Below are 14,838 nucleotides of genomic sequence, written 5' to 3'. Positions count from 1 at the left end.
TTAATTAAAATGTGTCTCAGTGAAACGTACAGCAGAGTTCTTATAGGTCAGTTTCTGTCAGATGCGTTTCCAATTCACTGTGGGCTGAAGCAAGGAGATTCACTATCTCCTTTACTTTTTAACTTTGTTCTAGAGTATGCCATTAGGAAAGTCCAAGATAACAGAGGGGGTTTGGAATTGAACGGGTTACATCAGCTGCTTGTCTATGCGGATGACGTGAATATGTTAGGAGAAAATCCACAAACGATTAGGGAAAACACGGAAATTTTACTTGAAGCAAGTAAAGCGATAGGTTTGGAAGTAAATCCCGAAAAGACAAAGTATATGATTATTTCTCGTGACGAGAATATTGTACGAAATGGAAATATAAAAATTGGAAATTTATCTTTTGAAGAAGTGGAGAAATTCAAATATCTGGGAGCAACAGTAACAAATATAAATGATACTCGGGAAGAAATTAAACATAGAATAAATATGGGAAATGCCTGTTATTATTCGGTTGAGAAACTTTTATCATCCAGTCTGCCGTCAAAAAATCTGAAAGTTAGAATTTATAAAACAGTTACTCGTATATTACCGGTTGTTTTTTATGGTTGTGAAACTTGGACTCTCACTTTGAGAGAGGAACATAGGTTAAGGGTGTTTGAGAATAAGGTGCTTAGGAAAATATTTAAGGCTAAGAGGGATGAAGTTACAGGAGAATGGAGAAAGTTACACAACGCAGAATTGCACTCATTGTATTCTTCACCTGACATAATTAGGAACATTAAATCCAGACATTTGAGATGGGCAGGGCATGTAGCACGTATGGGCGAATCCAGAAATGCATATCGAGTGTTAGTTGGGAGGCCGGAGGGAAAAAGACCTTTAGGGAGGCCGAGACGTAGATGGGAAGATAATATTAAAATGGATTTGAGAGAGGTGGGATATGATGATAGAGACTGGATTATTCTTGCTCAGGATAGGGACCAGTGGCGAGCTTATGTGAGGGCGGCAATGAACCTCCGGGTTCCTTAAAAGCCAGTAAGTAAGTAAGTAAGTACCTTCCCATTGTTGGCTTCAAAACTGCATATGCATGCATGCATACATACATACATACATACAAACATACATACCGGTACGTACATACATACATGCATCATCTAATACATTACGTACATAAATATGGACACACAAGTCCATTTAAATAAGTTACATGTATGCATAAGTAACTACTATATATGGTGGAAGTGAAATAATCTTGCAAATTGAAAGAGACGATAGGGTACACGTAAATGAATATAAAATATGAAACCTATCTTACGTTTTGTGATTCAATGCACGGTTTATTAGAAAATTAAGTTTGAAGTTTCAGCAGTCCGACTACATCGTCGCTAAACACTCTACTCGTATACAGATGTAAGAGGGCAACGAACTCGGCGACTATCTGTGCGTAAGCTGCCAAGACGTTTTCACGCGTTCGCTTCGTGCAATGGTTTGAATTTAGGAGTTTTTAAAATTAAATATATACGAAAACTGTTCACGCTATTGAAATACTCCAGAAGGACAAATTATTCTTTATTAGATTTCCTATCGATATGGGCAAAAATCACGATTTTACTCGCAATAGTTACCGAATAAGACAGATGTGGGCATCAGTAGTACATGTCGCACGGAGTCGAACTCAACTACGCGATCTCCCTCCCTCCACACCCCTAGCTGTTCGCCATACCGGGGTACCTGTCAGACCGGTTGAGGTACTGGCAGTCAGCGGTGGATTGCAGTAAAAAAATTTCGCTAAGGAAGCTCCTGAAGTAAAAAAGTCGAAAAATATTACCTCCACAAAGAATGGAAAAATGGATTATTTTGTTGCGAAGAAGGGGAAATTGTTAGGTGCTTATGATACTACAAAACGTTACTGGCAGTGAAGAAGAGCAACGTTCAAAAGTAAAATATCCACATCTTCGGAGTTTTGTTATGAAAATTGCTTCTATGTTTGGCTCAACCTACACTTGTTTTTTCAGTTGGCCACTGTAAAATCCAAATCAAGATCACGCATTTCAGACGAAAATTTATTCCATCAGCTCACAATTGCAATGTCTGACATAACTTCAAATTTTGAAACACTTGCTGATTTACGTGACGAAGAAGAATAAACGAATCCTTTCTTTTAAGGGCATGAGTCAATTGACGTAAATTGACAAAAACAACAATGAACTACAGTAAGAAGTTTAAAAAATAGCCTAATTGTTGTTTTTCTGTTTCTTAGTAATGTGCTTGATATTTTGTTAAGAATCTATTTTTCCTTAGTTTCTTAATTTTATTTTCAAAGGATGCAAATTAGTGACTGATGCCCTTTCAAAACAAATAGGTTCAGATTATGGCATTACTTTTTAACTGTTGTGGAACTGTACGTTTTATATCATTTTATAAGGTTTTTACAGTATTTGTTTAAATTAGAAATACAGTTATGTTTCAGCTTTTTGTGAAATAGTTTGTATTTGTTTTGGAAAATTTGTTTTCTTTCATTGTCATTATTCATAAAAATAACATTTGTAGAAAACTGTGTATCTTTTTGTCTTGCGTAATTACTTAACGTTCCGTGTTTGAATACTTCACGCGATCCACCGCTGAGTATTACGTTAACAGGTGATGCGTGTTGCAGCAATCAGAGTAGTACGGCGCATCTCTTTAAATGCCCACGTCTGTTCTAAATGAACAAGTTACATGGCTCCCTAGTCAAGAAGCTGTCTAATATTTGGGAATATTATTAGACACAAAACTTACATGGAATGCCCATATAACTCGCATTGCTACACTAACCTCTTCTAGAATTCGAAAATTATACCGTTTGGTTAATAGACGTCTGAAATTGGATTGGACTGTTCAATGCTACTCTACACCTCGCTTGTACGACCTCTTTTAACTTATGCAGCGCCAGTGTGGGGGACAGCAAATAAGACACACATGCATCGCCTACAAGTTCTCCAGAACAAGTTCCTGCATACTGCAACAAATGCCCCCTGGTTTGTAAGAAATCAACAACTACATCAAGAATTGGGAATTCTTCCACTAGAACAGTACATCCATTCAATGTCAAAATCGTTCTTCAACAAACTTCCTGGTGTAACATATAACATTGGAGCAAGATCTTGTCAGCCATCTCGACTTAAAAGGAAACTCCCTCAAGACATCCTTCTTAGTGATCCTGACGACTCTTCATAAATTTAACACAGGAAATCATCATATTTTTATTCACATAAATGTTTAATTAATTATTTTAAATTAATTAGAGGAGCCTTTAGAGCCAACTTCAGCATGATATTCTGCATGTGATATTCCATAATTTAACAGTGGTCTGTATAGCAAGTTTGCTGGTCGACCAATATTAAACATAAAAAAAAAAGATCGCCTGATCAACCATCTCTTCCAACTCGTTGCGCCTGACGGTATTTTCGAGCTGCGGCAAGAGGAGGCGGTGGTGTATGGCGATGGCATCACCGCATCGTACCAACACATGAAAAATATACTTAGGGCAGGTCCACGCTTCGGCGAAATACGCAACGCCTTGCGGATAGTGTTGCCAATTCAATACAATATGTATTGTATGTATGTATGTATGTATGTATGTATGTATGTATGTATGTATGTATGTATGTATGTACGTATGTATGTATTTATTTATTTATTTACACTGCAAGTGGACAAGCACCCGGTGGCAGAGGTATACACAATATAAACAATACACAATAAAATTACAATACGCAATACAATTATATACACAATACAATAAGAATACACAATACAGTTTAACACAATAATTACAATTAATAATAAAACATAAAATAACCTAATTTTACAATACGACCTACATATGTATAGGCCCTACATAAGTTTCAATAGTCTTTCACTTCACTCTCATCTCACTCACTGTAGTGGCACTATGACACATTTCACTGACACTTTAGAACACATTTCACTGACACTCTATAACACATTTCACTGACACTATAGAACACATTTCATTGACGCTATAAATTATCACTGATCGGAACTATTCACTGCACTGTAAAACCATAACTTCACTGACTCACCTCGCTTCACTGATACAACAGTTCAAGTAAGACAAATAATTACACCCTTATGCATAATTATAAACATAACTACATTTAAGCTAAACATTTCTATATAGTCACTCATTACGAGTGCACCTCCGCACATGTGTGGACTTCGGTCCTAGGTTCATAGATATCTATGACGTAGTGCAGAGGGCGGCCACTAGAGGGAACCCAAGAGTTGGAACTTAAAAAAAAACTGAGACGATTCTTCCGACGCCGGGGTGGAAAGCGGTGTGGCTTAGTGGATAAAGCGTCAGCACGTAGAGCTGAAAACCCGGGTTCAAATCCCGGCGCCGGAGAGAGTTTTTCTCCGTTCCATTACTATTTCATCGTAAACATTTCTAGTCTAAGGCCCTCTTACACGCTATTTTTAAAAAATTTACCATTCTAACCAAGGGAGTAACTCGTCAGGCTAAATAAAATACATGTCACCTTAAAAAATTAAATGTTAAATGTTACCTTAATTTGATATAGACATTTAGCGGGTATTTTTTAGCACTCACAGCGGAAAAATAATCTAATTTTACATTTATTTATTTATTTATTTGTTATTGAACATAACAGGCAAAGCCCAATTACCATGTTCAAGATTGACAAACTAATAACATTGACAATATAGCAATTTAGCGGGTTTTTAAGAATCGAGTTGGCGACACTGCTTGCGGACTGATACTGGCAGCAACAGATCTGAAAGACAAGGTCAGTTTTACACAACGCACACTAACAAGTACGCCATCCCAGTTGTAAGTAATAATTTTGTTGTGTTATTTTTCTTTATAATATTATCTGTGGTCATATTTTAAGTATTTTCTCGTGTTCAAAAACATTGAAGTGTATTACTGATTCAGAAATATCTCCAGATTATGAGAAGAGTAAAAAAATTATGTGACCTTTGAAAACTGATATCATTTTATACTTGCTTCGAGTAGTTCGCCAACGATTAAAATGAGTTTACAACGGAATAGCAATCCTGGAACAATGAAGCGCTCTTGGCAAATCTGCTCCACCTCAGGAGAGCAACACGTAGAAAAAATCACAACAAAAAGTACGATTACCGGTACCGCTCAGTATGATAATTAATGTCTTTTAGCTAAATTTACTTCCGTCAATAATTTTATTGTATCCCTTATTTAGAATAATTTTTTTCTTACTTACTTACTTACTGGCTTTTAAGGGACCCGGAGGTACATTGCCGCCCTCACATAAGGCCGCCATTGGTCCCTATCCTCAGAAAGATTAATCCATTCTCGATCATCATATCCCTCAAATCCATTTTAATATTATCTTCCCATCTACGTCTCGGCCTCCCTAAAGGTCTTTTTCCCTCTGGCCTCCCAACTAACACTCTATATGCATTTCTGGATTCGCCCATACGTGCTACATGCCCTGCCCATCTCAAACGTCTGGATTTAATGTTCCTAATTATGTCAGGTGAAGAATACAATGCGTGCAGTTCTGTGTTGTGTAACTTTCTCCATTCTCCTGTAACTTCATCCCTCTTAGCCCCAAATATTTTCCTAAGAACCTTATTCTCAAACACCCTTAACCTATGTTCCTCTCTCAGAGTTAGAGTCCAAGTTTCACAACCATACAGAACAACCGGTAATATAACTGTTTTATAAATTATAACTTTCAGATTTTTCGACAGCAGACTCAATGATGAAAGTTTCTCAACCGAATAATAACAGACATTTCCCGTATTTATTCTGTGCTTAATTTCCTCCCGAGAATCATTTATATTTGTTACTGTTGCTCCCAGATATTTGAACTTCTCCACCTCTTCAAAAGATAAATTTCCAAATCTTATATTTCCATTTCGTACAATATTCTAGTCACGAGACATAATCATATACTTTGTCTTTTCGGGATTTACTTCCAAACCTATCTCTTTACTTGCTTCAAGTAAAATTCCCGTGTTTTCCCTAATCGTTTGTGGATTTTCTCCTAACATTCACGTCATCTGCATAGACAAATAGCTGATGTAACCCGTTCAATTCCAAACCCTCTGTGTTATCCTGAACTTTCCTAATGGCATACTCTAGAGCAAAGTTAAAAAGTAAAGGTGATAGTGCATCTCCTTGCTTTAGCCCGCAGTGAATTAGAAACGCATCTGACAGAAACTGACCTATACGAACTCTGCTGTACGTTAAGTTTTTTCTACATAATAAAAAACAAACCGTTGGAAAATTGTTTGCCGGTTCTCAAAGTAGAACGCCATTTTTTTTTATTTTCGGCTTGAAATAAAAAGCCATTAATTTTGTTTAGTAAAAACTATTTTATTTCATTTTCGTTGTTCACGAATAAAGTGACGCATTGATACTGAATAGGAACAAAATCCGTTGATCGGCCTGTTTCTTAATACGACTATTTTTACTATCTACAAACTGATAAAGAAATAACGGACAAGATGAACTGGCCTAAATTTTCTTTCTTAATATACGAGGGTTAGGGCATGAGTCATGACAATTTTTTGTGAGAATGCGGTTGTGATTCGAAATTTTGAAATATGTAGGCCTAAATGAAAGCATAGGGTATGTGTGCTAATAGGGTAGGGTAGGGATCAAACATCCCTAAACGACACAGCATTATGGTACTCGAAAGAGCAAGCTATATGCATGTGCTACTTGGAAGGACAGAGCGTATTCCGAATCTCACCGGTGAGCAATCCGATGGCATCACGTTGTTCCGAATTCCACCGATGACGTCATTGATGCTCCACCGGTGTCGCACCGGTGCCATCAACTTGCAGAGGTGGTGGCAGTCTCCATTAGCCGCCATCAGTGAATCTGATTGGTTCTTGTATAGGGCGGGAATTAGCAAACGAATAACATCGTGCACTGTTGTGTCATGGCGGTGTGTTCTGCTGTATTGTTTGTAATGAGCACAACGTAAAAACAATATGTTAATGGCTTATGAGCGAACATGCCAACGGACCCGTTATTACTACCGGTTCAAGAAATACATTGTTTATGCTGTCTTTTCTTTGAACGAGATGGCAGTACGAAAATTTCTCAAAATTTTGCTAGCGTAGCACAGACAACAACTTGTACAGTCGCCATGACAGCCATCGATCCTTCCAGCAGTTTTGTTCCTTATTTCGCTGTAACGTGACGTCATTGATGCCACCGGACCGGTGAGATACGGAATACGCTGACAGTGTCTGTAGGCCTACCAGTGAAACAGGATAGGGTAGGGTCGCAATCAAACATCCATAGATGACACAGCATCATGATATGCGTATTTACATGGTAGTTGGAATAGCATTACAGCACTCATATACTTACTTACTTACTTATTGGCTATTAAGGAACCCGGAGGTTCATTGCCGCCCTCACATAAGCCCGCCATTGATCCCTATCCTGAGCAAGATTAATCCAGTCTCTACCATCATATCCCACCTCCCTCAAATCCATTTTAATATTATCTTCCTATCTACGTCTCAGCCTCCCCAAAGGTCTCTTTCCCTCCGGCCTCCCAACTAACACTCTATATGCATTTCTGGAATCGCCCATACGTGCTACATGTCCTGCCCATCTCAAGCGTCTGGATTTAATGTTCCTAATTATGTCAGGTGAAGAATACAATGCGTGCAGCTCTGCGTTGTGTAACTCTCTCCATTCTTCTGTAACTTCATCCCTCTTAGCCCCAAATATTTTCCTAAGAACCTTATTCTCAAACACCCTTACTCTCTGTTCTTCTCTCAAAGTGAGAGTCCAAGTTTCACAACAATACAGAACAACCGGTAATATAGCTGTTTTATAAATTCTAACTTTCAGATTTTTTGACAGCAGACTAGATGACAAAAGCTTCTCAACCGAATAATAACAGGCATTTCCCATACTTATTCTACGTTTAATTTCCTCCTGAGTGTCATTTATATTTGTGACTGTTGCTCCAAGATATTTGAATTTTTCCACCCTTTCGAAAGATAAATCTCCAATTTTTATATTTCTATTTCGTACAATATTCTGGTCACGAGACATAATCATATACTTAGTCTTTTCGGGATTTACTTCCAACCCTATCGCTTTACTTGCTTCAAGTAGAATTTCCGTGTTTTCCCTAATCGTTTGTGGATTTTCTCCTAACATATTCACGTCATCCGCATAGACAAGCAGCTGATGTAACCCGTTCAATTCCAAACCCTCTGTGTTATCCTGAACTTTTCTAATGGCATATTCTAGAGCGAAGTTAAAAAGCAAAGGTGATGGTGCATCTCCCTGCTTTAGCCCGCAGTGAACTGGAAAAGCATCAGATAGAAACTGGCCTATACGGACTCTGCTGTAAGTTTCACTAAGACACATTTTAATTAATCGAACTAGTTTCTTGGGAATACCAAATTGAATAAGAATAACATATAAAACTTCTCTCTTAACCGAATCATACCATCATACCATAACAATCCCTCGGGTTACATTCATTGTGCGCGGCGGTCGACTCATATCTACATTACGCGTAACATCTCTCTCTGTGCGATTAACATATGACACTGTCATCCCCGTAGTGATGCGACCACATATTCGTACTATGGATGCATGACATGGCGGTGAACTCTGCACATCGGTCTCTGTGCAATAATAATATATTACACTGCCATCTTGTGATGCGACCACATAAGGTAAACATTGGTAATTTCGTGGCAGTGGTTATTTCGTGATACTTTTTCTTTGCTCTTTCGAGAAACTAACCAATGGTTTTACGAGATTCAAATTGCCGCCAAGGGATTGCATATGTTGTCCGGTTTCCAGAAACATAAAGTTACGCTTTGTGTGACTATTGTAGCTGCTTCAGCAGCTTTTATGTTTGGAGAGAGCAAGTGAGCGTCGACTTCCCAGGCGTACAAATTTTGCAGATATTTGTAATTACATTACAGGCTTATTACTAAATGTAAGCATATGATATTTGGTACTATGATTTATTATATCTTAATGAAATTTTAGGAAATGTTTTTCGAATTTTAGATACATCTGTAGTCGCCATATAGGCTTAGCTTTACTGATAGAAATCTTAGCTGTTAGAGGGGAAAATTTTTTTTGAGCATTAAGCTTTACATTTTATACTATTTTAAAAATTTTATTACAATACGAATTTTAGAAATCTGAAGATAAGATATGATAACAAAAAAAAAAGGGAGACGCAATAGGTTCAGTGTAGCTTGTGTTTGATTTGTTATCATGCTAAGTGCCAATGATAAGTGCTAGATAACTTACTTGCAAGAATTGTGACAGAAGATGGCTGCACCATTTTGGACCGGAGACAGAGGCAGACAATGGAGTGGCATCATGCAAATTCACCAAAGAAATAGAAATTCAAAAGTGCACCTTCGGCAGGAAAAGTTATGGCTACTGTGTTTTTCGATTCAGAAGGACTCTTGCTTCGGGACATCATGCCACACGGAACCACCATTAATTCTGACGCGTATGTGGCAAATCTCAAGAAACTTCAAGCTCGACTGAGAAGTGTTCGACGACATCGGGAGAAGCAGGATGTTCTGCTATTGCACGACAACGCACAGCCATATGTCAGTCACAAGACCACAGACCAGATCAGAAAATTCGGATAGACAACACTGAAACACCCGCCTCACAGTCCTGAACTGGCACCGTGCGATTACCATCTCTTTGGTAAACTGAAGGATCCCTTCGCGGAACGAGGTTAGAAGATGACTCCCTTGTGCACGCTGCTAAAGAGTGGCTCAGACGTGTTGGTCCAGACTTTTACCGTGCTGGTCTACAGGCCCTCGTTCCTAGGTTACGTAAGGCAGTTGAAAGGGACAGGGATTATGTGGAAAATTGACATTTTGTTCCTAAAGGATGTATCTACATTCTGTGAAAATGGCAAAGCTGTAGGATAAAAATATAATTTTTAAACAAATGTTATGCATTAGTTTTGGAGTTACCCTAGAAATAGGCTATAGTAAAGTCCGTAATAAAAGTGTTCACCCTTTCAGGGCAAAGAAGATCCCTTTACAATTTCAATTTTTACTTTGATTTCATTCTTAATATGTGGTGATATGTGCTGCTATATTTTCTTGCTATGAATATTAGATAGAATTACTATGTTTGAAGTCTTGTAACAATAAATGAGAATTTCATTTGACTTTAATGAATTTTTCCACAATTCTTCTACCTCTCACGAAATTATCAATGTAATATCACGAAATTACCAAGGTTGTCACGAAATAACCAACCTTCTAGCTAAAGTTGTAAAAGTGGTTTTTGGCACTTGTTCAAGAACGTGTCCAATCTTTTATGTCTCCAGATTTGTACAGCAAATTATCGTCTTTTAGATGTGAAAAATCGGAATAAGGATATACCGGTATTTAGACATTTGCATTTTAAATTAATTTTCATGAAATTATCAGGAAATTACCTATGTTTACCCTACTACGGATGCCATATGACATACGACACACGGTATTACGTGATACCATCTACTGATTTTCAAATAACAAATTAATTGCCGTAACTTATGGATCAATCCTCGTGTTACACCATTCGTAATTTAGTGAATATTAAATATGAACAAGATTAGTCTACTTTAATAGTTTAGGAAAAAACAGTGAAGACAGACAAATGACATACCAGAAGCCACTTCTCGGTACAAGAAATGCTAACAGCTTGTATTTTCGTGAAAATATCGATATCAGCATCTCAATACTTCTTCTTTATAGCTATTTGGCGTGATGAGAAACTAATATTGGGGAGCGCTAGAAATGTAAAAATCGCAGAATAATGCACATTTTCTTTTTATGCTCAGGAGCAAGATTACCATGCTAGACTGGACGTGGTCGTTCTGTGATTGGATCATCCTCTTCGCCGTTCTACTGGTATTGCTCTACCGAATCTACCGGTTGGGCACCCGCAACTACAATCACTTCTCCAAACAGAATGTGCCGTTCATCAAGCCTCTTCCGTTCGTGGGCAACATGGGACCGACCATCACGAGGAAACTCTTCTTCCCGCAACTTATGATAAAGTACTACAACGAGCTCAAACATCACCAGTACGGCGGGATCTTCTTCTTCCGAAGACCTGCTTTGCTCATAAGGGACCCGGAACTCATCAAGACTATTACCATCAAGGATTTCGATAGTTTCACCGACCATATGCCCATGTTTTCAGATTTCTCAGACCCTATATGGTCCAGAGGAGTCAGCAATCTTAAGGGTAAGGCAATATTCAGAGCGACCCATCTATACTAATAATAAATCTGTAGCCGAAATTTTTCTGGTAATTTTCGATTTTCCAAAAATAATTGGTCCTAACATATATAATTAACCGCCCTGAAACCGAAAATCGCTTTTTTGACATTTTTGTCTGTCTGTCTGAATGTTTGTTACCTTTTCACGCGATAATGGCTGAACCGATTTATATGAAAATTGGAATATAAATTAAGTTCGTTGTAACTTAGAATTTAGGCTATATGGCATTCAAAGTATTTTTTTTAAAGGGGGGGGTTATAAGAGGGCTTGAATTAAATAAATCGAAATATCTCCCTTATTATTAATTTTCGTGAAAAATATTACATGACAAAAGTTTCTTTAAAAATAATTTCCGATAAGTTTTATTCTATGCAAAATTTTTATAGCACTGATATTTAATGAGATAAATGAGTTTCAAAATTACAATAATAACTCCATCTTAAGGCGGTGTAATGAAATAAAAAACAAATGACTTCGTCTATAAGGGGCCTTGGACAACAACAATCGAAAGCTATGAAACATAGCCTACAGATAATGTGTCTGTGTTTGTATGAAGTAATATCGGAAGCTAAATTAACCGATTTGTATAATTAATTATTAATTCAACATTGGAAAGTGTAGTTTCTCTAGATGGACATAATGCTATAATGTTATTTCAGTAACTTCTGAGTGAATCGAGGACAGGTAAGATTAAAATAGGTTCTTATGCACAGAAAACTTGATAGGAATTCGTTTCCTGTATTTCCTAAAATAATTTTTATGACCAAATGAGTGGTCTCTGGATCAAAATGATCGCATTTTAATTTTTTAATACAATTTAAATTAAGTAACATAATAAACGATTTATCCTTCTATCAAACATGAATGTTCCCTGGATCAAATGTCTTATTTTAATGACGTAATTACTTTATATTTATTTCTAACGGGTGCAGCAGAGCGCACGGGTACGGCTAGTACACAATATAACCCAGAAACACAGACGGAACCATGAGAGCATGGATTTTCTTCCTCGGAAATTTTTTATCTAGACCAGCGTCGTGCATTACAGGCGCTATGTTCGGTTCAAGCACAGTCTAGTATATACAGTCGCGAAGCTCAATACGTAGTAAATATGCAAACATTAGATAGTTGCTCACCACTAGGGTCGCTAATATCGCCTCATTACAGGCAATGCAAAATAGTACCGTCACAGTCTATTGTTTCTAGCAACCTCAAAACTCAAGCTTCGTGACTATATATAGTAGACTGTGGTTCAAGTTTGTCGAGTATGGAAGTCAGATATTCGCCATCTTCGCTCTGCAGTAGGAGGCCTGTCGAGTTTGTTCCGCCTTGTTATAAAAATATTAGGTTTCCTGCACTCCCACTCTTTCGTGTTTTAACCGCTTAAGGATTTTGTGATTAGTTTTTCACTTGAAATAAGACGAAGTTTTTAATGTCTTGGTTGCCTCTCTCATATTCGAACAATGCAGGACACTAAGGCTGGTATTCATAGTCGACACATTCGATTAAAGTGTCCTTTGGAAGACGCAAAGTATCACTTTTCCGTTGCACAGTCGACACTTTGGTGCAAAGGAACACTTTGGATGAAAGTGTAGTTCCGACCACACTTTGAGCCGAAAGTGACACTTTGTAGAAAAATGGCGGACATCTTGGAAGTTGTCGAATTATTTATTAAAACGTGCGGAAGAGATGGCACAATTAGTGGACAATGTACGAAAGCGCTACATTAGAGATAGGCCTAAAGACAATCCCGTGGAATTTTATAATGATATAGAATTAAAAAAACGGTTCCAATTTGATAAAGAAACTTATTGAGATTGCTTATATTTTCGATGACTGGTTGACAAAAGCGAATAATAGAGGTTTGCCAGTGCCTCCAATAATACAATTATTGACTGTATTAAAATTCTATGCTACAGATATTTACCATATATATATATATATATATATATATATATATATTTCTGTAGTAACATTCGTATATTTATAACCTCAATTCGATGAAATGATAAGTAGGTAGATATGCCTATATAACCTATTTTTTATTACTGAAACGAATTTTTTAACTTAAATAATATTAAACTAACTTCAATCTAATGTAGTCATAACTATCTTAAATTAGCATTGAGAGACCTCACGTGCCTGCCTTCTAAGCAGATTCCATAATTATATTGAGTTTAAAATGATTTTTATTTTTGTTGACACCTGTATTTTGAGATAAGATTTATCTTGATGTTGATATAATCATTACTGTTTTGATACCGGTAATATATATTTTCACGCCGGTAAGCAATACCGGTAATATATATTTTCACGCCGGTAAGCAATACATCTCTGTCTCTAGTTCATATACAGTCATAACCTCACCATGAAAAGAGATCTCATACTATTAGGCCTATTTTGTTATGCATTGTAGAAACATTTGGCATTCAAAATATTCCTGAAGAGCAGGCAATAATGGAAACGAGAGAGAGAAAATAATAATAATAATAATAATAATAGCAGTAGTAATGTGTTTATTTCATTCTTTTTTTACATCTAGTCAGTACTCAAGAAAAAGACAAAAATAAAAATAAAGGAAATAACACGATATATCATTGAAGCAGATACGTATATAACCTAACCTAACGATATAAATTTAATTATTTATATATATATATATATATATACACACACACACACACACACACACACACACACACACACACACAAAACTTAACCTACTCAGTCCAACTTAACCTAACTATATAAACTAATAGAAGATATGTACAAAATCTAACTGAACTATATAAATCAGTGGAACGGATACATACAAAATATAACTTAGCGACATAAATCAATGAAAAAGATATGTACAGAACCTAATCTAACTTTATAAATTAATGGATCAGTTATGTACTGTACAAAACCTAACCTAATTTCACCAGCAGTATCACTAATTATTTAATAAAATGTTATACTGTATATCTGTGACTGAAATAATCTACTATCGGCAACAAAAACTATAAACTGAAATAAAACAACTTTAAATATATATTTTCTTTCTCGCGCGATCAATTAGGCTCCCAATTCAAATCACAAGCATTGTAATTTGTAGGTTATACGTCATTAATTTGTTATTGTTTGTTCACTTGTTTTGCAAGGCATTGTGGGACTTCTGTTACCAACCAAATTGTAACTCTACACTTTGCTGGCGTAAAGTGACACTTTGTAAAGTGCACTTCTTCAATCGTCTATGAATACCACTATACCTTGCCCAAAACTACTTCCGACTTGACAGTTTACAGAGAAGGGGGAGCAATGTTATCATGTTTCCCTGACGGCCTTATCTCTACCAGGTTAAATAAATAAATCTAATCTAAATCTAATCTAATCTAATCTTTCGTGTAAGCGAGCGCGCTGCCGATAGAGTGCAGTAATGAACGTCTGACATGAACACATACATTTATAACCGATTTGTTGAACACTAGGCATTAAAATTTGTGTACATTATTATTTTTATTAGACTATTATTATTGTTATTATTATTATTATTAT

At 36.6% G+C, this 14,838-nt stretch overlaps 1 protein-coding gene across 1 annotated transcript in view; it reads left to right on the top strand.

Annotated features, from left to right (window-relative positions):
• The first annotated feature begins 4,781 nt into the window (after positions 1 to 4,781).
• The window catches only part of LOC138697009 (uncharacterized), a 104,034-nt gene continuing 93,977 nt past the window's right edge, over positions 4,782 to 14,838 (top strand). Inside the window, exons 1-2 of the mRNA XM_069822600.1 lie at positions 4,782 to 4,840; positions 10,857 to 11,266. Coding sequence (XP_069678701.1) covers positions 10,870 to 11,266 — 397 coding nt within the window. The 5' untranslated portion in view covers positions 4,782 to 4,840; positions 10,857 to 10,869. The remainder of the gene's footprint in view (positions 4,841 to 10,856; positions 11,267 to 14,838) is intronic.

The sequence above is a fragment of the Periplaneta americana genome, chromosome 3 (assembly GCF_040183065.1).
Source record: "Periplaneta americana isolate PAMFEO1 chromosome 3, P.americana_PAMFEO1_priV1, whole genome shotgun sequence".
In the NCBI taxonomy this organism is placed as follows: Eukaryota; Metazoa; Arthropoda; class Insecta; order Blattodea; family Blattidae; genus Periplaneta; species Periplaneta americana.
This window is presented reverse-complemented; position numbering and strand designations above follow the sequence as displayed.